We start from the raw sequence: 27,833 nt of genomic DNA on the forward strand, positions 1-27,833 counted from the left end.
TTCATATGAGCGCAACTAAGCTATCAACAGAGACGAGGGGAAAGCATGGTTTCTGCATCGGGTATGTACTAAAGCTGTACAGTTCTGCAGATTCTTAGCATGCATACTCTTCACATCCAAACCCAGGAAACTTCTTTTATGGTCTACAGTGTACGTACGCCACCTGACAAGCACGACAGCAGAGGGGGGGGGAAAAGGCAGTGTTATCGGTAGAGCTGTGCTCATCTGTCTCGCGGCCTCCACCTGTAACAGAGCACAAGTTTAATTCAGTATCCGTAATCCATCATAGATGATGGATTGAATCGAAGTATACGAGTACAGGTCAGTACAGAAAAGGGAATAGAATGAGAGTTGGGCAGGCAAATAAATACCAGTAGTCGTCCCAGAAGGGGTGAGCTTTGGACATACGGTTCGGGCCATAGGGATACCCGAATTCCGCACGCCGGGCGTTGCGGAAAGCACAGCAGCCGACGGAGTAAACGGCGATGAGGAAGACGAGAACGACGACATTGAGGATGGTGAGCTTGTGCCAGTCCCTCCTCACCTGCTCTAATACGCCGGCCTTGCATGAGTCGCAGTCATAGCAGAGGATGTTGGCCGCATTGTTCCAGCGGTAGCAGTCTTCGTCTTGCGCTGCCACCGCCATCCCTCCGGTGTACGTGCACGTTGTTGGGGGCTTGCAGCAGCCCGACTGCATGCAATTGCACGAACAACAATTAACGAAATATAATCATCGACGCTCAAATTAGATAAAAGTGAATTATCATTCATAACATTTAAACTACAAGGGGTAAAAGTAAACAAACATTTGATCTCCTCGTAGAATATTTTATCATTTTACTATCTGACATATATAAGCTCTTTTAACATGATTACAATGGAGGATTATTTTTATCACTCATTGGCATACTCATTTTTCTCGTATTACTAACCAGAGTGTGTCGGATTGATTATGTTGAAAAACTTTATTCGACCTTAATTTTTGTGTAGATGATATATCGGGAGCTTAGTATTTTTATTTCGAAGGCACATCAATCACACCTTGGATATCCCTGTGTACACAGTCCAAAATTATATTAAACTAACTTGGATATCCATGATATTTTTCTATAATAAATTCCTTAGATGAATAATTATCTAAACAAATAGGGAACTAGATAGCTTTGTGCTCAAGTGTTTCTTATTCATACTTAGCTAGACTCAAAATAATTCTTCTAAGTAAACATATTAAAATTTTATTATCTTTCTTTTGAGAATAGATAAATTTTATTATATAACTAGAATATATTTAGTAGTGATAGGATATGATATTACCTGAATCGGGGAGAGGTCTCTTTGGATGCCAAAGGCATCCAAGAGCAATCTTAGTGCACATCTTTGACCCTACAATGCATGCCATGATGATCCTGTAATATCATCGCTATGTGATCCTACATTGAAGTTACTAGAGTAGTCATTGAGGTGATACTCCTAGTAGGCGATCAATAGACTGAAGGTGGTGGTATCAACTTACCACATAATAATGAGATCCCGACATGAGTCGGCATCGGAGAGCTAAGAAGTAATACAAAGAAATCACACTAGTACTACCTGAAAACAATCTTTCTACTAAAGAAAGTCAGACCCAAGGCACCACATATGAACCCTCGAGACAAAGCTAAGTTTACCCCAAATCTCGAGCTAATAGAGATGTTAATCAAGGTATCTCTAAATAAAGTTTGACTCGATTGAATTGTCAAAGTTAGACGACACTTTTCGAAGAGAGATAGGTGAGGCTCATCAACTTTCTTGGAGAGAATGCTAGAGTATTTACATGGTCATCGAGAGTTATGTCAGGAATCGACCCCAACATAACTTAGTATCATGTGAACATTTCTCCTAAGGTATGACCAATGAAGCTATGGCATCGCAAGTTTGCTCCCAACCACTAACAAGCCATAAGTAATGAGAAAGGCAAACTATCAGGCACGAGGTTTGTTTTTGAGATGCAATACCACTAATGTCTCGCAAATGTTATACTCATTAAAAAATATGATGAAAAGTGAAGGATGTATGTTGACTATATCGATTTTAACAGAATATACTTAAAAGATAGATACCCTCTTTCTTGGATCGATCAGTTGGTTGATGCCATCTTGGGTCATAAGTTGTGCACCTTTATGGATTCATTATTAAGATATAACCAAATTAGAAAAACATTGAGGGGTCAAGAGCTTACTTCTTTCATCATTGACATAGGAATGTAGTACTACCAAGTTGTCTTTTCGACAGAAAAATGTCGAGGCAACCTACCAAAGTTTAATGAACAAGATGTTCAAATATCGGATTAGGAGCAATGTTGAAGCTTATGTGGACAACAAAATAATAAAGGGCAAGACAATTGACTCACATTTGGTAGATTTGGATAATATATTTTGAGTTTTGAAAAAGTTCAACATGTGCCTCAATCTAACCAAATATATTTTTGGAGTTAACTTAGAGAAGTTCCTCGGGTTCATCGTGCATTAGAGAGGGATAAATGTCAATCCTGAGAAGAAACCAGCCATATTAGAGATGTACTCAACTCAGTCGATAAAAGAGATTCAATAGCTAATGGGTTGATTAGCAACACTCAGTTGATTCTCATCTTGATCCAACGATGGGTGCTTCCCTTTCTTTCGAGCATTAACAAACTTAAAAAGTTTCCCATAGATGGAGAAATGTCATGATGTATTCGAAAAGATAAATAAGCACCTTACAAGACTACCACAACTCACCTCCTTTGTCTTGGATAAAACTTTGAGCCTCTATCTTAAAGTCATTGACCTTATGGTCAACTCAATGCTAGTTTTGGAGGATGCAAGAGACCAGAGACTCATCTATTATGTCTTGAGTGGATCCGAGGAGTGATATCCCTCGATTGAGAGAGTAGCATTTGCATTAGTCTTGTTAGCTAGAAAGCTTCACACTACTTTCAAGTGCATATAATACAAGTAATCAACGACTAACCCCTTTTCTTCTAATTTAACGTTTTCGATCAATTGCTCAAATGATCAATAAAGTTGGTAGAGTTCAACATCTAGTACATCCCGAGGACTACTATAAAGGCTCAAACATTTATGGATTTCATTTCAAAACTTTCTCATCATTCATTTGAGGTCAACAAGCACACCCCACCAATATGGACACTGTTAATGGATGTCTAGGCCACCTCGAATAAAGGCGATGTCGGACTTATGCTGAAAGGCCCCAACATATAAGCATTTAAGCAAACCCTATGATTTGATTTCAAGATCTCCAATAATGAAGCTGAGCACAAAGCACTCCTCTCGAGGCTTCGACTCGTCATGAAGCTTCAAGTTCAAGAACTGATGGTTTTCAAAAACTTGCAATTGATCATGAATCAAGTGAAAAGAAATTATAAGGCTCAAAATGTAATCATGATAAACAATTTTACTGAGGTGTAGAAACTAACCCCCGACTTCTCTAACATGTTGAGGGTTTTTCACCTAAACCAAACTCAAAATAGAGGATTAGGTAACTTTATACTTAAGTGCTTCTTAGAAGTGTGTAATATGTAATGCACAGATGACATAACATACTTAGCCAGACTCAAAATAATTCTTCCAAGTAAACATATTTAAATTTTATTATATAAATTTTTTCATATAATAAAACTTGTTAATAGTGACAAGATATGATGTCACAAAGGTCTATACTTAGCCAGACTCAAAATAATTCTTACAAGTAAACATATTTAAATTTTATTATATTTAAAATAGATAAATTTTCTCATATAATAAGAATATGTTAGTAGTGATAGGATATGATGTCACCGAGAAGATGTCTTAACTAGACTCAAAATAGTTCTTCCAAATAAATATATTTAAATTTTATTATCTTTAAAATAGATAAATTTTCTCATATAATAAAAATATGTTAGTAGTGACAAGATATGATGTCACTTGAACCGGGGAGATGTCTCATACTTAGTCAAACTCAAAATAATTTTTTCAAGTAAATATATTTAAATTTTATTATCTTTAGAATAGATAATTTTTTTAATATAATAAGAATATGTTAATAGTGACAAGATATGATGTCACTTGAATCGGGGAGATGTCTCATACTTAGTCAGACTCAAAATAGTTTCTTCAAATAAATATATTTAAATTTTATTATATAATTTTTTTCGTATAACAAGAATTATGCCACCTAAGTCAGGGAGACGTCTCATACTTACCCAGGCTCAAAATAGTTCTTCCAAGTAAATATATTTAAATTTTATTATCTTTAGAATAGATAAAAATTTTTATATAATAAAAATGTGTTAATAGTGATAGGATATCATGTCAGTTGAATCAGGGAGATGTCTTGTAGTTAGTCAGACTCAAAATAGTTTTTTCAAATAAATATATTTAAATTTTATTATTTTTTAGGATAGATAAATCTTCTCATATAATAAAAATATGTTAGCAGTGATAGGATATGATGTCACAAAATAATTCCTTCAAATAAATATATTTAAATTTTATTATATAAATTTTTTCATATAACAAAAATGATGTCACCTGAATCGGGGAGAGGTCCCTCTGGATGTAGTCCAAAGGCGTCCAAAGAGCGATCTTGGCGCATGTCTTCGACCCCACGACGCACGCCAAGACGGCGCTCCAGTATCGCGGCTCTGTGATCCTACGCCGGAGCCACCGGGAATAGCCGTCGAGGTGGTACTCGTGGTAGACGCGCCCAGGGACCTCGACCCCGCCGCCGCTGCCGCCGGCGACGACGAAGCCGAAGGCGGTGAGGCTGAGGAGGGCCGCGATGAGGAACAGCATGACGAGGAGGTAGAGCCACAGCGCCCACGCCACGTTGAAGCAGGCGCCTGCGAACCCCGCAAGCGAGACGAGCAGCACCACGAAACCCAGCACCAGGAGCGGCGTCTGCAACAACGACTCGCAGGTGGCGGAGCTCCGCGCCAGCCACAGCCCGCCGCCAATGATGGGGATGGACGCCAGCAGCGTCAACAGGTTCAGGTAACCGATCACGGTGTTGCTGAAGCGATACATTCTATGAAACCCTGGGATTCTGATCCCAAAATCTCTTTTTTTCTGCGAACTGGTGATGCTACTCCTGCTTTGAGTGCAAAAGAAATGTTCGATTGCTGGAGCATGGATATGGGTTGCTTTCCGCCTTTAATTCTCTTTAGCTTTGAGGCTTCACAGTGCTCTAATAATGCTGATTTCTTTTTGGAGACAAGACAGCTTTCCCTTCCCCCCCTGCGGTGATGGCTTGCTGCTGGTTTTCCTGGCCAAAGAAGCAACCATGATTTTAACTGGTGAGAGTTTTGCATTTATTTCTTACATGTTAAGAAACAATGAGGTGGATTGTCCTTTTGATAGCACTTCATGGGTGGAGACTTCCAGTCCTGCTTAACATTAATTTACATTTCTTTATGAAAGGATAAGCCTAAAGAGAGAATTCCTGATCCACCACAGGGGATGATGACCTCAGAACCTCCTTTTGGTAACACTTTAGCTAAGTAAAGTGGCACTCAATTATACACTGCCAAAGAATCAGCAGAACAATGAGCATTTGCTTCCAAGCTGAGGCTCTGGAAGACTGAGAACCACATCCCTACTATACCTATGAGACCTTGGTGGCATACAACTCTTCCATGAAAAAACTCCTAACCATTCAGCTTCTGTAGCCAAGAATCCTAACATCAAGCACTTGTAAAGGAAATGAATCCTATAGAATTGAGTTCCTTGATGAACATAAACTGGTGAAAGCAAGGGTAAGGCCTCCTACCAATAGGCTCCTAGAAGGGCTGCACATTGCAAGACAGTGTGTCACCTCAAAAGACAAAAACAATGCATGATTTATCCGCCTTTTAATCCCACCATTAACGATTAAAAAAACTACCATGAAGATGCATGGTCGACAAGATGCACTCTTAACTTTAGACAAGTGGAAAAATTACTCCTTGTATTAAGATAAGAAAAATATATTGAAAACCTTTCTGATTGGGGACTGCTGCTGCTGCTGCTCCTTGTATTAAATTATGCTCTCTATATGTATGCACCGAGGATACTTCCACCAAAAATGAAGAAGCCTGTGTCAAATGGAAAGAAAAAGGTTCAAGAATGTAGCCCCACTGAGAAATGAGAAGAAAAATATTGATCACAGCAGTCAAGGTACTATTCACTTCAACATTAAGCTCACAAACTTTGAAATTTTTTTCTTTGGTTGACTTTCTTGTAGATATAGTATTTGATGGATATCCTATTATTAATTTAAACCTTAACAATTTTGAACTAGTAGTTCAAACTTACGAAGTTAATCCATTAGTTGTCCTATCAACTTTACCATATTTGGAGTTTAGGTTTTATTTGGACTAAGGTCTAAGATCTAATGAGAATGACTTTAAAAAGGAAAGATCTGGAGAATTGAAGCTCTTTCAGTATTGCTTCTAACTTGTAATATTTTCTTTTAGTGGGATGAATAATCAACTGTCAAGATAAAAGGGATCCATATCACTTCACTAATGTGGTACATCTAGTTGAAGAAAAATGTGGATGATAATTTACAGTGAGTGATTATTAGTCAATGAATGCTTAACTTAGTATCACATGGCTTTAAGACTGACTCAAACATGCTACTATGAGTTGTTTCTTTGACGAAAAAGAAAGTGTTCACTAGCGTTCATCTGACTCCGACTCCAGCACAATAAATGTGTTGTTTCTCTGTTTTGGTCAAAAATATTCACAAGCTTTTCTGGTCACTTAAGACAAGGAGCTGTGAGCCCAGACTGGATTCTACTTTGCTTAAACTGCTGCTGCTCCTTTTCTTTTGGTGTCAGTGAGCCCTAGCTGAACTAGATCTTCCCTTACTTTCTCTGTATCATAGCTGGATGATGCAAGGCTTCTTACTTGAAGAGTGTGAAAGACTTGCTAGTTTCTACCAAGGTAACATAGTGATTAATACTGGCAAAGATAGCTGCTATTTGGTGGAAAACATCATGATAAGTTAGTTGTTACTTTTTGATAGGGGAACTCTTCTCAACCAATAGCACACATGGCAGTTTAGTTGACAGAGAGGAGTCCAAACAAGCAGCTAGGGCATGTTCTGCCAAGCAATATTCTGTGGCATACTTCGACACAGCAATCGAGTTCGATTATTCTTTACTAAATTTAGTCTTTATCTCTCGCGGGAGCTGACTTGAGTGTCGAAAAGACTGTGTTGAGAATCCCATCCGACCTCAATCCTTGTACAAGTGCGATCCCAGATCCTTCTCGGCCCTCAAAAGAACTCTCGAGACCCCTCGACAATCACCTCATCCCTCTTACACATGTGTCGCATCAAAATGACTCTTTTCCCGACTTTCCAAAGTCTGTGTTCAGTAGCTTGTATAATGTCTAAATCATGCTTTGCGTCACACAACCTAGTTGAACATCCGTTTAATGCAGGTCTAAAAATACATCTTAGAATGTCATCTGCATGTACTTTTTTTTTTTGGTTCTCTCTCTCTCTAAATGTCATCTGCATGTACTTTTTTTTTTTTGGTTCTCTCTCTCTCTCTCTCTCTCTCTCTCTCTCTGTGCTCATTTTAATGCTTGTACATTAGTGTTAGTCAACATTTTTCACATGCAATTTATCAAACAAGTTATCCGCAATTGCAAATACATGCGTTAGCCAATGCAAAGCAATACATCCACAAATGCAGACTACAGAAATGCCCCTCTAGTGCTTGTTAAGTAATAGAAACTGTGGGTGGAAATGAAAAGATGATGAATTGCTCCATGGTGGACTTACCATTGTCGCCTGATAGTAGGGCGGCGACGGCGAAGGCTTTCACGGCGAGGCGCAACTGGTTCCAGCGCTGCAGCTCCAAGAAGGTCGGCCGGCCTTGACGAGGTGGGAGAGGCCCATGGAGACTATCCGGTTGACACTGAGCTCGCTCCTGTTTCGCCACTGCGTGGCCTTGAATCGAACGGCGACGGCGACTGCGAGGGGAATGAAACGGAATCGATGTCTATATACCGTTCGATGGAATCGTACCTAAGAAGTATTGAGCGGCTTTTTTTCGTCTCCTCCAAAAAGCCCAATAAGAGAACACCTATGTGTTCTGATTTTGACCTGAGTCAACTATGGTTTTAAGCAGTAAGAGAACTAAACCTAAACGATTTCACATATTGACTCTCAACCGATATGGTGAATCAATTCTCCTAATAGTCATAAAAAGATAAAAGGGTTATTTCTCCATTTCTTTCCTTTGTTCTTTTTGGGGGGAAGACTTGACTCGCTTCTAACATCTTTATATCAAAAGTCAGAATTTTTACCAGTCAAACTATATGACATCATCAAATATTTCCTTAGGCTTGAGTCATGTATACCACTAAAGATTGGTTGGGGGAGACTAACATAGGAGGGGCAAAGTTGTCATTTCACTTGTCGATTGGCTTATGTATACATGTATGTAGAGAGAGAGAGAGCTTAAGTAAAAAAGTACAATGCTTACATAGATCAAACGGTATGCATTGAATTGAAGCCAACAAGGTGAATTCAATAGCTCTGCTTTTATGGCATGCAATCTGTAGATAAGAGACACAGTAAACAAGAAAACCTAAAAGTGTGTGTGGTCACCAACATGGCATTCCTCGAAAAACACAAAAAGGAACTTGCATGAGGGCCATTCTGTAAAGGCTGTCCTCTCCAATCATCTTCTGGTGTCCTAAAAATGATCAACAATGAAACAAATGCTTCTTCTACTGTAAATTTGAATCAAGATTAATCTTAGAGTTACATACGGCAGACTAGCCGACAAGCATTGGATTCTCCGTCACACAGAGGGCCACCCGAATGCCATCACTTTGCTTGTCATGATGGTTCGAATTACAGAAAAGAATGAATAGCTGGGCACCAATGGCAAGTCAACTCCCAGCTTTTGATTCTTGTCTTAATGGTTGACAGGAATGTGGCAAGCAATCCGCTTGGTTGTGAATGCACCAACCACATGAAAGAATACCAGGAAGAAATGGTCAGTAATATTTTCCTGGGAGGTGATCTAGTGGCCTTCCCCAAGGGAAAGGAAATAAAAAATCAAAACCAAGAATATATATATAGATATTCGTTTTTCCTCTCATTTACACAATCCCTCTTGGGATCCTTGCTTCTCCTGGTCTACCTCTCATCTTGGGTTCTGATAGTGAAAGGGCAGAGGAATCACTCTAGGCATGTAGAGGTGCCACACCATGATCTTGGAGCAGTCGGCGGGAATACCCTTCAGCTTAGTCTCATCTTCTAGGATAATTTCATGCACAAACCTGATTGAATCCTGAAAATACCATCACCACGAAGATGTCATTGGTAAAATTCTAGAGAGAAAAAGTGGCAGTTACCAGCTATTAAACAAACCCTTGTTAAGAGTCCTAATCATAAAGTCCCCTGTGCTAGACTTTTGTTCTTGAGTGAAATAAGGAGGATAAGTTGGTAAATGTCCACCATTGGCTAATAATCGAGGAAGGTTGCTGTCAATTAGGTAAATTGAGAACCTTTGGGAATACAGAACTTTGTAGTACAACAAAAGGACTGACTTCTAAATTTATTGCTTTCAGAGATTGCTCGAGAGAATCTCATGCATGTGTCCATTATGTGCCAAATATTGTAATGTCCATGAAGTCGGTAAATAAAATGAAAGGGATCGAGGTGATGCATATAGCTACAAACATATTGTCACCGATTGCTAACTTATTCCTCAGTCATCAAAGTAGAAAACAAATTATCTAGACTCATAATTGCACTTCACTGAGGATCAACCAACCACAAAGTAGATCGGTTAATTTCTCTATTTGACCACTGATCCAGGGTAAACAAGGGAAAACTAAAGAGCACAATATTTATTTCACCACAGCGAAAAGAATCTTCTCTTTGATCACATAGTGCCTACAAGACTATGAACTACCACATGTTCCATCTTAAGTGCCTAAATGTTTATATGAAATATTTTCTTGAACTGTATATCAAGGCACAATTGCAATTTGATCATGCACACGATCTTATCTAACTTGGCATTTAAAATATACCCTCATACAAGAAGAAAAAAAAAAGGCACTCTGACAAAAGTGAAGCAAAATTTACTTTATGCAACATACGTATTTTGTGATTTTAATCATAAAATGCTAGAGACTAACCTGTGATGTGTCAGGCAATGAGGTAGGGCGACCCCATCTCTCAGGATCCCACAATATCGAGCTATTGAATGCAAACCCAGAAATATTAATATTTAGAGGTCTAGAGCTCACATCTGAGCTAGTCACCAACAACCTTCTGTCATTGCTCAAGTCCTTCAAGATCCACCCTTCAACCTTTGATGAATGACAAATAGGACCATCCACCACCACTCTCTTCCTGTTCTCTGACACCACTGCTACTGGCCATGTCCCAAAAACCCTGAAATTGTAATGCAGGAGGCACTAGAATAATTAACTTGCTGCTCAAGAGGCAGAGGACACAAAAGCAAATATGTTAATGTGACAACTAGTGTAACATTTTGGAATGCTAAATGTGCAGGAGCATTTAAAAGAAAAAGCTTAGAGGAATAAATTAGAAGAATAATATTTCTGAATCCAAATGTATTTTAAAAAATTAGATAATATAGAAAAGGGAAGATATTTAAACTCTGATTTCTCGTATGATGACCTGCAGACAAATTGCAAATCCTCCCTAGTCGTTAACAGAATAATTTCTTGAATTTGGAATTAGTGGAAGTGTGAAATTTCATTCATCAGATTCCAACAGCAAATGAAATATACTGAGCTTACATCCATTAAGTGAAGCATTTTGGAGAAATACCTTAAAGCAGCTGACAGAACAAGAATGTACATGAATCAGTGTTCTACCTCATTAGATCATTGAAGAAACATCTGAACACATTACGTGGGAAAACAGGAAGGGCTGGCGACGAATTGGCTGGAAAGTTCTTTAAGAAAGGTTTAGTTTAATACAATGAGAATTGGAGGCATGTAATCCACATTTCTTTGTTATGTATTGATGCTTATCATATACATGACTATTACTCGAACTCTGATGTTCGGTAAAACATACTTGACATTAATTCAACGATATCATAGACTACAGCAGAGAGGCATAAGAAGAAGCAGCTGAGAATGACAGGATCGATAGAGTTCATGCTGTACAATGAAAACTATGAAATAAGGGGAAAAGAGAGGAACAGATTAAACCAAAATAGCTTTGTCCAAGAGATCAGTAGTGCAACCAAGGGCCCAAAAATTTCTCCATAGTAAGTCATCTTTCATTATTTCTTTCCTTTACCTGACACAAAAACAAGTAAATCTACCTAGGAAGAAGGGTCAGATTTCAATGATACAACAAAAAACAGGCAAAAAACCAAACTGGTAATGGATCGATCATGAAAGCAAACTGAAGAATCCTTGAAGACAAACATGGGAAGAAAAATTGGGAGAAGAACATCAATTTCCCTTGGTTTTCTTTCCTCGAACCTTTTTATACTTCAATCTTTGGAGTACCCAGATAAACTAGAATTATTGCATACAACAGGAGTAAGATTAAGGAGAACAGAAGCGCAAATTAGAAGAAAGATTTTTTATGACTATATCACACTTGATCCCTTCAAGGAAAATACTTTAAGCAAGAGAGATTCGAGCTCAATTGTGGTCAAAGACTGCACAAGGTAGCAGACTCTTGTTCGGTTCAAGATGTAGAGAAATTTATACTGATTCCATCTTTTAGGTTTCCCTACTAGTAATCGAGTTAAATTCAATCGAGAAGTAAACTATTTTGCCCTAAGCAGATCATGCTAGTCATTCATATCGACGAGGCGAAAACCAGTACAGAAGAAGGGAAAGGGGAGAGTGGTCATACTCGATCTCTCTAATCTCGTCGAAGAATCGGAGATCGTAGACGTTGGATGCACCGGCGAAGTGCACGATCCCGGTGAGCCGGTGGTACTCGACGTGGCTGAGGGCGACGTTCCGCTGGTGATGAGCCTCCGCTGCCGGATCCGTGATATTCTCCCTAAAGGTCAGGTGCCGGTACATGACGCCGGTGGTCCTCAGCATCGCGGCGGTGGCGGGGGCTTCCGCATGGGCCTGGACGACGATCCACAGGAGCGGTGGCGGGACGAGGCGCAAGGTGTGCGCCAATCGCCGCAGGAACGCGCCTTGGAACCGGTCGTTAGACCTGGTGGTGGTAACAATGATCAGCAGCCGCCGCGACGGCGCCTGTGGCCCGCGCGCCCCCGCCCCCTCCATGTCCGGCGGCGGATCGTCCCCGACGTCGCCGTTCCCGCCGGTAGCGGCGGGGACAGATCTCGGGATCTCGACCATGGACCTGTTGACGGCCACGCCAGGCTCAACGACCCGCTCCACGACATCACCGGGGGCGGCGGGGAGGATGCCGATGCTCCTGACGGGCCGGCGCTCGGCAGCGCCGCCGGAGAAGAAGGTAGCGGTGCTGGGCGGCGCGAAACCGGTGAAGAAGCCCACCACGAAGCACAGCGCGAAGTGCAGGAGCGCCTTCTTCCACAGGCGATTCCTCCTCTTCGATCGGTCCATCGAACCCATCTCCCCCTCCCACCGACGACGGCAACTACAGATCGTAATGGAATGAAGCCAACACGAAAAAGGAAACTGCAGTAATGCAACCGAGAAGACGACAAAAAATGCATTATATCCTTTAGTTATTAATCAAAACTCTAAATTATTATAATTTTATTGGAGCGATTTGCTTATAAAATATTTTTCTTTTATGTATTTCTCAATCGATCCCCCCATTTTATTCTTTTTAAAACAGTTATCTTAATTTTTAAAAAAATACTCAAATTATTCCTAAAAAATTCTCAAATTATTGTGTTTTGATCTCCGTAACAAAAACAATATTATATGCCCAACTTGAAAACATGATAAATGAGTCAAATAAAATCAAAATATACTATACTATTTGATATACCATATTATGTTTCAAAAATAATATCATCTAAATATATTTAAATAATAGTTAAAATTATGATAAAATGATCTAAATATATTTCTAACACTAATCAAACTAATTACAAACTTAAAAATATGATATTGTAGTGGTATGAGTAGATATGTCACTTACAATATTTTTCAATAGCATTAAAAGTATTTTTAGTATATTAATAAAACCCTATAAATGAGCCAAATAAAAACATAGTTGAACCCTTGTAAAAAAAAATAGATAGAAAATTTTGACTAAAAAACTTTTAAGGAGTATTTTAGATTTTTTAAAATTAGATATTAAGATTTAAGTATATATATCTAATTTATATAATGTCTCAAGTTATCGACACATTTATGTATATATAAATGAAGTCGAGAGATAACTAGATATAAAAGTCAAAATTATTAAATTTGATAGAGATGATAAATTTTATGATAGTTATGATGGATCCGATCATAGTTCTAGTTCTTTTGTTAGATTTCTAAAAATAGTAAGGTATTTATGCTTATCAGATGTGCTATAGTATAATATGATGTTAAAGGGTGAAATCATAACTTTATGGATATGATTAAAAGTATGATGAGAAGTTTTAAGAATAATTATGTATTTTTTGAATATGATTCTTAATAAGTCAATTATATAATTTTCTTTTGAGTTATAGACTATAAAAAGATGAATATTTTTTAAAAATATCTAAAATAATATACTTTTATAAATTTATTATGTTTACTCGAATTATATATGACTTACACTGATTAATATTAAGACTAATATATTTTTTTGGATGGAGATTAATGTATGAGTTCGACTTGTACGAGTAATTATAAACTTCGAAAGGATATAAAAATAAAATAAGAAAAATAAAGTATAAAAAAGGGAGAGAGAGAGAGAGATGAGAATGCATGTTGTAAATTGACTATTTATTTCTTATAGCAACAGATATTCCTGGATAGCTTGTCATGCATGACAACCTTGATTGGGTCCAAATCCTAATCACACACAACCTTGTGGACCAGATCAACATTTTGACATTTAAGTCTCTTGGGCTATGACCAGGGTTTTGCGATTGTTAACTCCAGTTGTTGTTGACCACCCAATCATCTTCACTTGTGACCAATGTTTATGCTCAATTGATGTTCTTCTCTGAGATCAGATTGTCGAAACGGATTGGTTTGTATATAATTTTTGACCTATTCTTTCCAACATAATAATTTCCTCCTTAATATTATTATTAGTGTTGTTTGGAGGTGTCGTTGATACTTGACCCTATCTAACTCCCAATTTACTCAACAACAGTATGGGAATCCACTTTCAAGATAAATTATAATGATGGAATATCATATTGAGGTCTTACGCACATATTTTGTTATAATAAATTCTAATTGTTTGTAATTTCAAGTCAATTGATATGTCCACTTCTAAGTTTATATGGTATTGAGAGAATAAATAATCCAAATCGAGACTCTAAAAAGTCTACATAGGTAAATACCTTTTTAATACTTAAAATATTATTATTTAATATCCCCTCTTTATTATTTATATTTTTTTATTTTATAATTTTTAATATTTTTAAATTATCTCTTTTTAGATGAAACGTAAGTATCTTGGCTTCCTCATCTTCTTCTCTTATCTTTCTCCTCTTATTCTTCTTATACTCTTTTTCTTCTTCCTCTTCGAAGAATGATATTGAGGGGGCAGTTATTGACAATGAATAATGACAAGGATAATGTCTACAAGAAATGGGATGTCAAGAGAACAAATAATTCAAACAGAGACTCTATAAAATCTATATCGATGGAATATTTAATAAGACCATTCTCATACCTAAAATATTACTATTTAATGTCTCATATTTACTATTTGTAATCTCATTTTAAATTTTTTAATAATTTTAAATTATCCCTTCTATAAATAGGTGTAAGTATCATCTTCTTCCTCCTATTCTCCTACCTTCTCCGTTTCTTTTTCTTTTTTCTTACTCTTCTTCTTCCTCCTCAAAAGATGAGGTTTAGAGGATAGTGAGCATTGTCGATAATGAACAATGACGATAATAACATCTACAAGTAGCATAATGAAATAAGAGCTTGTAGAAAAAAATAAATATATTATACTAAGAATCGATAATGTAGAAAAAAACAAAGAATTTTTTACGCACAAATTTTAATCAAATCGGAGTGATCCAGTCATCACCAACATCATCATCCAACGTGGATAAATAAAAAATTATGATAATGAGAAAATGAGGGATCCCTTTTTGAAGTATCAATTTCAAGTATATTGGACACTTTTTGAAACAGGCGAAACGCTATAAATAGGGACGATCAGACCACAACAGTTTCACTCCTCCCGCCCACGCGCCGAAAAGGGCAGCAAACAAGGGTAATATGATCGCTCTCTCCTCTTCTCTTCCCGCTATTGCGATCTTTGGGTTAGTTTTAGGGTTTCGGCTGTGGCTCAATCACTTGGGCGGTGCAGCCTCCGCCGTCGACATTATCCGGATCATGAAGATGGCGATTCCCCGCCAACGCCAAGGAGGCTAAGGAAACGATGCAGAGCTGCATCTTCGTGTTAACAGGCTTCTTTACCAGCGAGTGAGTTCGGATAACTTTCCGTGCCCGATCCTGCTCCTATCGATTATTTTGGGTTTCCTTCGATGTTAATGATCGACGGTGCAAGGCGAGCGGTAGATTCTAGAAGGAGAAGAGGAAGACGATTAATGGATTCACCTGCAGGAATACAGAGTACTACTTCGTTTTGGTACCCCTTCTTATTCCAGCTGTTAAGAGGTTTAATTGTTTTGATTGTTGCAAATCGTTATTCGTTTGATGGATGGGATATTTTGCCTCCTTGTTGTTACGGCACATTTATTTGATAATGGCCGTGATTAGGTTTTCCAAAAACTTCTCTTCAACGAGAAGTGAATCCTCAGACGTTTACTGGCTTCGCATGAACCGTTTAAAGTTCCGGAAACTCCAAGTTAAAGTTCTGAATTAGAAGCTCACTAAATCAAGATATGAGCGCGTAAGTATCAGTGACATGAATTTTCTTTTCTATCAGTAATTTATAATCTTTTAGTTGGAGTCACTTAAGTTTGGTTCGTACCAATATATACTATGATCTTTGATGCTTCTATTGCACTTGCTTGAGCTCATGGATGATAAATGGACTACTATTGTGGGCGCCCGAACATGAAATGATGATCATGTTGAGGTCAGTAGTTGCTTGGCTACCAGGCTTACTTGAACGAACTTATCTGTTCTTTTCACTAGAAATCAATATTGGGGGCTAGACTACTTGGTCTCAGTAATTCTTGATCTTTCGGTAATCATATCTTGCTTCCTGGATCTTGGAAGTTTTAGTGTTATGTACCTTTGATTGAAAATTCATCTATTAGTGGTTGATCATACCTGGTGGACTTGCCTATCAGCCTCTCGTCAACCTGTATGATGATGGGACAATAAGTGCAGACTAGGTTGAGACATGTAGCTTGGCTGTCCTGCATATTGATCAACTTACCATAATATCGTGTATTCACAAGCTACAATCGTTGTCAGCCATGTAAGCATTGGACTGCTAGCTTTAAGTGTTTTTTTCTCCCTTTGACTGTCTTCGGTACTTATAGTTGCTAATAGACTACGTAGTCTTCCATAATGAATACTTAAAAATACTTCTGGCTTGGTTTACTTAGGTTAGCTTTCTTTTGTACATGTGTCTATCCTTCGCCCATTTTGTTAATTGCTTGAAGGAAAGAGTAATATATTACTTGATTTCCAGTATACCATTATGTTTTCGAGCACATCATCTTCTGTTTTCTGTATCTTCAGTTGCTTTTCTCGTTTTTTTATAAGGGTGTTTTTATTTCAGGGTTTTCACATCAGAAAACTGTTTTTTTTTTAAGTTTATTGGCAGGAGAGTCAGAAAAATCTAGAGAATTCTCCAATTTTCTGGACTCTTTTTTCCTGAAAAGAACAAGTAAATTTCTTCAAATTGTTCTTTCCATTTTGGTAACTCATCTTTTAAGAGAGAGTTTTAGATTCTTGCATATTGTACATGAGAAAATGAACAGAGATTATTTTCCTTCCTACAATCCACACAAATTGTATTTAGTTGTCATAGAATAAATTTCAGTGGAAAATTTTTCTTTGAACCATTTTCTTTGCACAAATGGAGTTTAAAGAAATCCTCCTTATATATATATGTAGATAGCTTAGGACACATGCGGCTTGGTGAGTGACTAGTTTTGGATAGTCAAGTGCCTCTTGCCTCGGTAAAGCTTCAGCTCTTTTGACACATTAAATAGCATAAAGAGCATCGCAATAACATAGTCACTATTCAATTTTAATGCTCTCAGGTCTTTCCAGATTATTCAATTCACATGGCTTATGAAATTGACATACTATTTTTGAAATATCATATGCTAGGACATGCTCTACACATGTTTAACGTATTTCTTTCGTCTTGCTTCTCAGTAGAAAACTGTCAAGTATCTTGCTTCTTGTGCAATGTGCTGGTCCAATGGTCTAGATGTTTAATTATTTGTTGTACTTCACAGAGTTGTGGCAAAATGCATGGTAATTTAAAAAATTGGGAAGGGTATGGTTGTTTTAATGCTCATGAAATTGGTTATCCACGTTTGTTAATGATTCGTTCATTTCTTTTGGTATGAGTTCGTTTTTAAATCAGCTAAACCTGTTGAAACCATCATGTTGCTCGATAAGTATTGTGGTAAACCATTACTTATAGTAATTAGCAAATATAATGATGGTACCTGGTTCCTCGAGCATACCCGATAATATTAGTGTTGCATCTTTTGTGTTCCAGCAAATATAAACTCTTCCTGAGACATGTGACTAATTCTTTTTGGTTAGAGACCATAAAGTTTTCTTGTAATAGATATCATTGTTTTTCCTGTTATGTAAATGAGTTGACCTTGATACCATAAAGCCTAAGCTCCCTACTTATAGATTATTTATCAGAAGATAAGACCTGGTAACTCTGCTGCTACATGCTTCTTCTTCTGATTATATCATAGAAAATCTTGTTTATAAAAGTGAGGGATAAATATCTACCCTTGATGTTTTGAAGCCTGGAAATTGTATTGAGTTTCATTCTGTCTGCTTGTTTTTTGGAAGATATTCAAGAACAGGCGGCTTACAGGTATGAAATCTCAGTGGTATATGCATTGCAACTGCTTTCATTTGAATATTTAACTTTCCCATTCACTAAAATCAATTAAGCATGATATTTGTATGCATCTGGATCAATGAAGTCTCACAATTCTAAGCTCATGTGCATCTAAACCAAGACCCACCTATTGTTGGTTTAGGCATGGTTTTATTGTTGTCTTCTGCTCAAAATATCTGGGCAATGCTTTATATATATATAACAGTACTTTACTCATCTGTGCTTTACCCCTCTCGCCTACTTGTGTAGTGATTGATGAGAACGGGAGCTCATATCCTGAGTGGGAAGATTTGCTGCCTCTATGCTGCCACTAAACAGGCTGGTAAGTTTGAATTTTGGTTAGATTTCCTCCCATTGAACATATATATGTATATATATATATATGTATATATATATTTGAAGTGCATATAAGCATATTCTTGTTGTTATGTGTGATATGACTGATCTGTGGTTTATCGTATTCTGCATACTGCATCTATCCAAATTTTGTGTGCACATCCGGTTGATATTTAGCGCATGTCAAATAGTCAAATTAAAGCAATCTAGTGGCAACCTTACACATCCAACGACCTTGATATCAGCATGGTGTAATCGTGCTCCGAACATCCTAATTATACCCTCTAGCTATTAATTGCATGGCAAGTTCCTCGCATTTAGGAGGTCTCTATTGGAATTTGATTTGCATGGTTAACTTGAGCTAGTCTTAATACCAGAACCGTTGTTTGACCACCCATACTATTTAAACCGGTTGCACAGTCGTGGTGACAGATTCGCAAGCTGGGTATGCACATGAGAAGGAATTAATTGATTCCTGTGGCTACAGCGAGTTTGGACTTTCGCTGTGACCAACAGCGCATCATGATAGATTACAAGTTGGACACGGTGAGAAATAGAGGCGTGATGATGATACCTCAAATGGACTTTTGCTCTCCAACATCCATCTTAAGCACGTAGTTAAAAGGTGGCATGGGAGAATAGCAACCCTCGGGTTTTAAAGTACGTGGTGAGATTGTTGAGAGGTGGTGTGTGTTTGTGGTCGACAACTAATAATGTCGGAGCCCATGATGTTGGATCTCAGTGTCATCTCATGGATGTGGAGCTGGCGCTGCAACATGGAAGCATGACAGAGTTGGGCGGAGGGAGATAGATCAAAACCCACGAAATGTACTAGGCTGATCTCCTTTGTCAGGCTGGCTGGGCTCAGTGGAAGCTGGTCATATTTATCACGGTTAAATCTAGAATTCACCGCACATGTAGAGCATGTGCTCGGTCACAAGAAGCATCCGCCACTAGCTGATGTCTTGGTGCTTGGTCACTAGTTTAAGATTAACGAATTCTTGTAACTCAATGCTTTAGTTAGTTGTGCATTTGGTTATCTATAAGTCAATATCTGCAAGTAATAGTTTTAGATGACAAGATGAAAAAAAAAAAAAAATCAAAATGAGGTTCCGACTTGTATTATACTGAGACATGCAGGCAACCAAATGGTTTCTTAGTGATCAAGCCAAATCTAATTCACGAGCTGTACTGTCTTCCTGATTCACTGGACCACATACCACACGGTTAGCTGAACTCACGTCCGCTTTTCACTAGAAGCTAATCTTTTGAGTTGGATATCTCCATCTTCCCCACTGTATCCAGCATGTCATGCATGCTATCATATGGAATTTTATATGCTGATCAGCTACTTCATTTCCGAAACTTTTGCTCGGGAGAATCCTAGCAGATCAGTATTCTGAGAGGAAAGAATAAAAAAGGTCATCGCAATCCACTGCCTAAAAGGGGTGAAAGAGCCATGTGGCTTGTTCACCTGCTCACTTCCACAGCGTACTCCACAGGACTTTCTTCACCATTCACCCCCAGATCTCACAGGTAGCATAATGGGATCGAAGACACGGCACCTGCTGTTACCGCAGAACACAAGCTTTTGGTCTTTAGCCACACGAAGGCATCACCACTTGCCACTTGCCTCATTGTTTAATGCATTATTCTTGTCCCTCAGCCAGCTCACTCCTCAGGTATTCCAGCTAACTTACAGCAATGCATGCCCTCTCTCTCTCTGTCTCTGAGAGAGTCAAACCCTACAAAACCGACCACTGCCTCTAATAATAACCTGTCTCCCTCTCCTGCTTTCTATATAGATTTTGCTGTACAGTTGTCGAAACCACTGATAGCGAGCAAGAGGTGGAAAGAGAATAAGAAATGACCGGGACAAGGAAGTTTTGGAGCTTAGGATAATGTTTGCGTCACTTGGTTCTTGTTGCCTCTGTGTTCTTGTCGCCCTGATGTGTTATTTTGTGGGGTTTGCTTTGGGAGAATCCGTTCTGTTTACACTGTCGTCCGTGACGGATCATTCCGAAGAAACTGTCCCGTGCTACAGTCGTCATTCGCTCGGGCAGTTTGCACGTGCATGGCGAGCCACTCCACGTAATAATTATCTCCAGATGCGTTCAATGTGGCCCATTGATTCTTAGCTGGTACGTACTACTGCTGCTATGAAGTCATGAGCTTGGACTGACCTGATGTAGGATTCCTCGATTGGACCGTGAAAATTAGGAGCAGGTCTTGTACGGCCTCTCAATTCAACAAGTTCTCCAACTTTCTTATGGAACATTTCTGATGATTTCGGTAGATCCTTATAGAATTGGTTAAATATATTTCTTGAATTACGAGTCACAGACCATGTGCTTCGGTCACATTTCATTTTTTTTTTTTTTGGTATGACCTTACAATGGTTGGTGAGTCCAGCAAGATTTACTTGCAAAGAAGATATCTTTCTCTGTCTATTATATTTTTCACTTTGAATTCTTTGATATTTGGAAAGAAAACATCCTAAATTGATTTATTTTACTCGAAGAGGATAACTGCACATCATCCCAATTTAGTTTCGCATTACTTGTGAAAATAGATTTTTGAGTCCATTTATAATGCTTGATTAGTCTTCTGCTTTTAGTTTGTGTTTAACTAATTTAAATAAGCGATACATAGATTTGTTATCCATTTATAAAAAAAGGATATTTCAGTTCTCTTGTCTCAAGAATCTCTAAGAAAAAGGCTTACAGAAAAATAATTTTCTCTAATGTCTCTTCTACACCTCTTGTGCTAAACAACCAAAAGAATTCTACGTTGGTCATCATCATTGTTCTTAGAAATTTACGTGCATGCAACTCATAATATAATTTCCTAAGCCGAAGCTGGTATTACCTCGGCGCACACCCTCTGCACATCTTGTCGCTCCTTTCCTCGGGAAAAGGCTGCTGAGCGTGCGAGAGGGAACGCAGCATCGTTCTTAGAATATGTGTTAATGTTGGTTAATTTTTCTGCCCATTCAAATGCAGTACGAGATTGCCATGATTTTGCATGGCTGTAAACCTTTGCCGAAAACCGTGGCTCGGTCGTCACCCTGTTTTCGACCATGGAAACCACCAGCAGCAGGCAGCCAATTACTCGTCTTCACAGCGACCTGAACTTCAAATTTCTTTTTCTTTAGACTCCTCCATGCATCGTTTAAATTCGTAGTTCACAAGATGGATGTGGATTTAGATAATACCAATAGTCGATAAAAAGTTATTATAGTCAAAAGAACCGGAAAGCACGTTGATAGGGCCGGTCGGCCAAGCTGTTCCTGCCATCCATGTCTGTCCTTCTTCCTCTACCCTCCTCACCCCTTTTGTTTATGGATATAATCTACAAAACAGGCATTCCTTTTCCTCCCAACACCCCCAGAGCTGTATCACCACCAGCTCCTGGGCCTCCCTCTATACTCTTCCTTATATAGCCTCCATTAATTCTCTCCGCCTCAGCCCCTCAAACTTACCTGCCTCTAACTGCAAGGTTTCTGAGATCGATCGAGCTGCGCCCGAAAAGGAGTCTTCCGAGTGGGAGCTGACCGAGGAGGAGAGCGATGGGGCAGCAGTTCGGCGACACAACGCTGACCAAAGTGTTCGTCGGCGGGCTGGCGTGGGAGACCCAGAAGGAGGCGCTCCGCGATCACTTCCAGCGGTACGGCGAGATCCTCGAGGCCGTCATCATCTCCGACAAGATCACCGGCCGATCCAAGGGCTACGGCTTCGTACGTTCCATCTCTCTCTCTCTCTGTGTTCATATATGTGTGTTCGTGTGGCTGTCAACGTCGTTCGACTGCATGTTTTGGGTTTGTATGTGAGCAGGTGACGTTTAAGGAAGCGGAGGCAGCGAAGAAGGCGTGCGAGGACGCGACGCCGATGATCAACGGCCGCCGCGCCAACTGCAACCTCGCCTCTCTCGGCGCCAAGCGCAGCGGCCTCCGCCCATCTCCTCCCTCCACTCCGGCGCCGCTCCCCTCCCACGCTCACCACCCCCCGCCTGGTATATCACGTGCTCACGCCTCTCTTCTCACTCAGTATAAAACATTTTCTTTCTCCTAGCAAAGAGAGGAGGAGATTGCTGATGACGTGATCTTTGTTGCGCTTGGTGGTCGGGTGTGAGCCGATGCAGGGATGGTGGTGGTATCAAGGGGCGTGTCGCCGGCAGCGCGGTGGTACTATCCCCCCACCTCGGGGACGCCGCCACCACCGTCGCCGTTCCAGCTCCAACACTACCACGGCGTCGTCCCCTTCTACGCCACCGCCGCTTACGGGTAAGTCTTTAACCCTCCATATAATTTCCTGCCGCAAGTAGCAGCGGCGGTGGCGCGACCGTCATCGCCCGGTCAACAACGCTCACGGAACCAGATGCAAATTCCATAGATCCCCTTCCCTCGGGAACCGTTCATCTCACTTTTCTATTTAATATCGACCGTCCATATCTTTGAACGCGGAAAAATTATATCTAAAAAATGATCCGATCAGATGGACGGTTAAGATTAAAACAGAAAGTGGAACGGACGGTCGTAGATTTATACATTCTGTGTCACGAGGGATCGGCACATGCTATGTGGTCTACTGGTCACATGGCCATCTGGTCGACCACGTGGTTACAAGGCACTGGTGTAGTCACCGGGCCCGCTTTGGTTGAGTTGGATCGCCGGAACTAAACATGAACCCGTCATGTCGTGATGAGGGTAACGTTAAGTGACTCACACAAAGTTGTTCATGCTCTGCAGGTACTCCCCCAATTACGTGACAGACTTGGGTTACAATGCGGTAATCTCACCATTCCTGTCTGTGATATCCTGGTTGATCTGATACTACCAAACTACCTACCATCGATCTTCTTTTCTTACAATAAAAGCACCACAGAAATGACTCCCATTCATTCCTGGTTTTGTTTAGCAGAAGCTGAGCCACGGTGGTGGTGGTGGTGGTGGCGGAGGAGGAGGAGGAGGAGGATACTTCCAGGGGCAGTTCTCTTACCCAGCACAAGGTGGGATGGTTGCTCCTCATGGAATGCTGCCGGTGTACCCACTGTATCACCTCCAGAATCAGCAGGGCATGGGAGTGCCCGCCCACTTCTTCCCTCCCGCAGGTGCTGCAATGACAACCATTCCCACCATCATCTCCAAGCCCACCGTCATCCCTCCTCCAGCCACTGGTAACTTTCCTATCGAATTAAGCTTTTTATATTATTGATTATGCAATCAAAATATCTATCATGGTATTAAAATAGGTAAATACTCGTGCAATGTCTATGCTTGCAAGTGAAAGAGCATATTAGCATACCATATATTGGCATTTTCCTGACAGCTTGAATATTTGGGATTTGTGGTAATTAACTCAAAATATTTATGATTTCATCTATGAGCAGCATCTCGGTTGATGATCTATGGCAAGTTCTTCATCTTGATGTAATTATCATATATTTATGATTTTTTTCTCAAAACAAAGAAAAAAAAAAGAACCAACATTAACCAGAAATGAGAAATCTAAGAAGGTATAGGCAGATGTAAGTTCTTTTTGCCAAGTGTTGGGACTGCAGCAAGAAAATACCTTCGTTGGTATATATTTACAGATTCATAGATGATTTACTGTAGAAAGTCTGAAGCACGTTCACTGATATCATGACAGTCTGTGTGGCAGTGGAACAAGTCAAAGGAAGCAGCTGAATGGATCATCAATAGAGGCAGCTCAACAAGACCATCATCATGTTCTGCACATCTGAGCAAGTGTTCTTTCATTCGTTCCATTGGATCCATCAGGGATTCTTTGATTCTCTCTAACCTGCATCGCTGTGATGCGCCAATCTGTAACAAAAGCATTTTTGTTTACCAACTTATTTTATGGTAAACTCTTGATGGGTTTAAGTCAAACTGGTCTTTCTTGCTGAAGTTATTTGGTTGCTTTGCCTCGCCTAAGTATTGAGTACCTGCAAAGCATGTGTTTTCTTCTTGTCTATTATCTTAGTGTTCATAGCATCAAAAGCTCTAATATTAGAGTTGCTGCTTGTTCCGTGGTAAGGCTAATCTACTATGGAGTAAATTAGGCTGGGAAAAGGAAGACGAGTGTTCCTTCCATGTCCAACAACTACGGACGAATGTTTTGTTCTTGATGAGAAGGCCCCCCACGAATAGAGCCACACTGGATTCGGCCTCTTTTAACTGGGCTGATAAGTATGTGCAGCGGTAGCAGAGAGACAAGAAGCCATACCACCATGAACAACACCAGGGAGCTTGTTAAGCTAGCTGATCGCAGTGAAGTTAATATCATTATAATATGCCTCTAACGAGAGCCCTAATAAATTTCTCCTTCGACGTAAGATTTAATCTACTGTATTAGTACTTTTCTACGTCGGTCATGAACGATAGTTTTACGAGGAAAAGGAAAATAATTGGCGTTGAAGAAGATGAGCTTTGAATTGAAAGCTTACATCGTCCCATCACACCTCATTTTGATCTGCCAAAGAAGCATCCGACTCGGTTGGCTTTCTTTGTGCTTCCTCGTGTGTTATTCCTGGGAAGAGGGAGACTCGTTGGGTATTCTTAGTACCACGTACAAATGGAGGAATCGAGTGGCGAGGATGGATCGGAGACTCACTCCTCATCACCTACAATAATACAAGACAGAAAGATGTGGATTGGATTATACAACTCCTTCAAGAATTGCTGCTGCCAAGCTGAGTCAATGCAACCCATGAAGTCTCTGCTCCGTGAGTGATGCTGAGTCAATGCGGCGATGGCGATGTCCATGGGTTATTTTACTCTCTCTCTCTCTCTCTCTCTCTCTTCAGAAGCAGTGGATTCAGATATTATTTTCTTGTTGTAGGAGGAGTCCTTTCATGGTTTTCTTTGAGCTCGTGACCAAGCCAACCTAGTTGAGAAGCCAACCACAGGTAGATTTCGCTTTGTCTCTCACGGCGAGTTGAAATGATGCAAGAAGGGGTTCCTTATCGATGCCGTCGACTGGTTTAGCTGTGACGTAAATGACCGAGAAACAACGTGATGCAGCGAAAGGCGATGAGGGAGTGCGTGCTTCGGGCGACACCAACACGTTTTTCGTGGGCGCTGACTTACCATGAATGGAAACGAATCGCCCACGTCGAACGTAACCTTCTCACCGCGACCCACTTGCTAAATATCGATAAGATTTATGAGCTTTGTGGGCCCCTACGCCACTTGCTTTTCAGCACGTCACGATTCCGTGTTCAGCCTATTTCTTGATCTTATTATCTTATTTATTATTATTATTATTTTGAAGATTTCACCTGAAAAATTGATTCTTTAATCTAAAATTCTCGAGTTCAAATTCGAATCGTCCGAACATATCGAATCCTCACATCAATTGTACATTGAGAAAATGCTTTTTTTACTTTAATACAAATATTATCCTTTTTGCATTTTTTTAGTAAAGTATATACAATCAACCTAAACAATTAAAATATTGTGACTTGCAATTATTGTTGTATGCTCTTATAACGATCGTCGAACATAAAGTTAGAGAAAGGACAAATCATAGTGCAAGACAATCAAAAAAGACGGCCAATTCATTTGCAACGTGTATTATATATGTATATATATATATATATGTATATATATATTTATTTATTTATATTTATATTAATATTAAAGGTAGGTTCGAGTGGAAGTGGAAATGGCCAACGAATTCCACATACCAACAAATGGTAGGCCAGAAATGAATTGGAACTTGAGGCAATAAAGATGTGTCCCTACCTATTATTCTTAAGTATATGGCCCCACATCATCTTGTTCATAGCAAAACCTAGGAAAGCAACCAATGTTATTATTACTATGACACTTGTTTGCCCTTTCCTGTGATCCAGTGGACAAGATATGGGAGGAGATCATCGTGATCAATGTTCATGTAGCAATTAAAAAAGGACAACCATGCATTTCATCAATCCCATTAATAAATGTGCATAGTGTTGTATATGTTAGTGTTAGGTGTGTAAAATACATATGACCAACTTTGGATCTTAGACCATGTGGAGTTTAACATATTACCTAGTGATAGCGAGAGGGAACACGTGGAATGTGGAGAGGAGATCCATGTATCAACAATTGATTTTATTTATTTATATATATAACTTAAATTAACTAATATAAACTATGCTTGAGCATGAAGAATGTAAGTGTTACTAGGAGCCTTAATATTTAAGTATGTTTAAGATAATGAGAACAGTTGGATTCCGGACTCGATGCTATCTTCGATCTAAATAAAATTGTTGGAGAATGTAAGAATCGTTCTAACTTTGGAAGTGGATTCAGATCATTTTAAATTCGTGTCATATGATGTCGTATCATAAAATATTGATGCATGATTGTTACCATTTGAATATAATATTGGATCATTTTTTTTAATTTAGTGCTCTATTTTTCATTTTTTCTTACATAGTCTTTTTTTTATTTCTTAAAAAAAATAAAATTGTCTTTAGCCCTTGTTGTTGTCCTTACCGGTGCATCGTCTCTCTCATTTTCATTCTCACTCTCGTTATTTACCATAATGCGGGGAGGGTGAAAGAGCAAAAGGCAACATGGAGAGTGAAGGAGATGGTGAGGGCATCAGGATTAAAAGCGGAGAGGGAGAGCATGTGATGTGATCGAAGAGAGTGAGGGCACTAGTAAGGTTGGGGCCAATGATGATATCACGGATGATGATGTTCTAATCATTGGTGGTGGTGGTAGGGTAGGGGGTGGAGCAGAAGGTGACGAGGACTTGAGTGAGGTCACCAAATGGGTAAAGGGCATAGAGCTTAAGGAAAGCAGTAGGGAGAGGAGCTATGAAAGAGACGGATGGTGAGAAGGTGTGCATGTAACTGCTTAATATGGTTGAAAATGATGCCTAGACTCGAGCAATGAAATAAGTGCTAGGAGTAATTCTCTAGCATGCGAGGGCGAGAGAGTAAGATGAAGGCGATAATTGATGAGGCGAAGACTAGAGGAAATTTTATCTTTTAAGAAATAATTATTGTTCAATGAGAAAAAAAAACATATTACTAACAAAGAATTTTTTTAGAAATTTTGATGAGAAATTTTGATCCTCTTCACATCCAAAGAAAGAACCTTTCAGATTTAATAATAAAAAAATTATTAGACTAGGATAAACAAATAGAGGGAAATAGGGTCCCCTACCTAATTCCCCTATAAGCACCATAAAAATCAGATGTAAATCCATTGATGCAATAAGTAAATTTTGGAGAGTCAGACAAAAATATCATAGAAATTCATGCATCACATGATGTTTATAAGAGCATCCCTATGCATTCAGTCAAAAGTTTTTTTTACATCATATTTTATA

The 27,833-nt window shown here is 39.2% G+C and overlaps 3 protein-coding genes and 1 long non-coding RNA gene across 4 annotated transcripts; 2 read left to right on the top strand and 2 right to left on the bottom strand.

The window, feature by feature from the left end:
- Positions 1 to 35: 35 nt before the first annotated feature.
- Positions 36 to 8,106, bottom strand: LOC103994067 (tetraspanin-6). Its single transcript, XM_009414344.3, has 5 exons — positions 7,792 to 8,106; positions 5,995 to 6,091; positions 4,551 to 5,283; positions 372 to 691; positions 36 to 243 (listed from the first exon to the last, which is right to left on the bottom strand). Exons 3-5 carry the CDS (start codon positions 5,043 to 5,045, stop codon positions 222 to 224), a joined length of 837 nt encoding a protein of 278 aa, XP_009412619.2. The 5' UTR covers positions 5,046 to 5,283; positions 5,995 to 6,091; positions 7,792 to 8,106; the 3' UTR covers positions 36 to 221.
- A 621-nt stretch (positions 8,107 to 8,727) lies between these two features.
- LOC135645514 (probable beta-1,4-xylosyltransferase GT43A) lies at positions 8,728 to 12,642 on the bottom strand. The gene is made up of 3 exons (XM_065163964.1): positions 11,881 to 12,642; positions 10,170 to 10,428; positions 8,728 to 9,313 (listed from the first exon to the last, which is right to left on the bottom strand). The coding sequence occupies exons 1-3, from the start codon at positions 12,579 to 12,581 to the stop codon at positions 9,167 to 9,169; spliced, it is 1,107 nt and encodes a 368-aa protein (XP_065020036.1). The 5' UTR covers positions 12,582 to 12,642; the 3' UTR covers positions 8,728 to 9,166.
- A 2,674-nt stretch (positions 12,643 to 15,316) lies between these two features.
- On the top strand, positions 15,317 to 18,508 carry LOC135645031 (uncharacterized). Its single transcript, XR_010498650.1, has 3 exons — positions 15,317 to 15,360; positions 15,457 to 16,002; positions 18,415 to 18,508. It is a non-coding gene; the product is annotated as an uncharacterized LOC135645031 (long non-coding RNA).
- Positions 18,509 to 21,873: 3,365 nt separating this feature from the next.
- Positions 21,874 to 24,391, top strand: LOC135645300 (probable RNA-binding protein ARP1). Its single transcript, XM_065163561.1, has 6 exons — positions 21,874 to 22,237; positions 22,335 to 22,512; positions 22,642 to 22,783; positions 23,249 to 23,288; positions 23,421 to 23,676; positions 24,150 to 24,391. The coding sequence occupies exons 1-6, from the start codon at positions 22,070 to 22,072 to the stop codon at positions 24,185 to 24,187; spliced, it is 822 nt and encodes a 273-aa protein (XP_065019633.1). The 5' UTR covers positions 21,874 to 22,069; the 3' UTR covers positions 24,188 to 24,391.
- Positions 24,392 to 27,833: the final 3,442 nt, after the last annotated feature.

Source organism: Musa acuminata, chromosome BXJ3-8 (assembly GCF_036884655.1).
Source record: "Musa acuminata AAA Group cultivar baxijiao chromosome BXJ3-8, Cavendish_Baxijiao_AAA, whole genome shotgun sequence".
Taxonomy (NCBI): domain Eukaryota; kingdom Viridiplantae; phylum Streptophyta; class Magnoliopsida; order Zingiberales; family Musaceae; genus Musa; species Musa acuminata.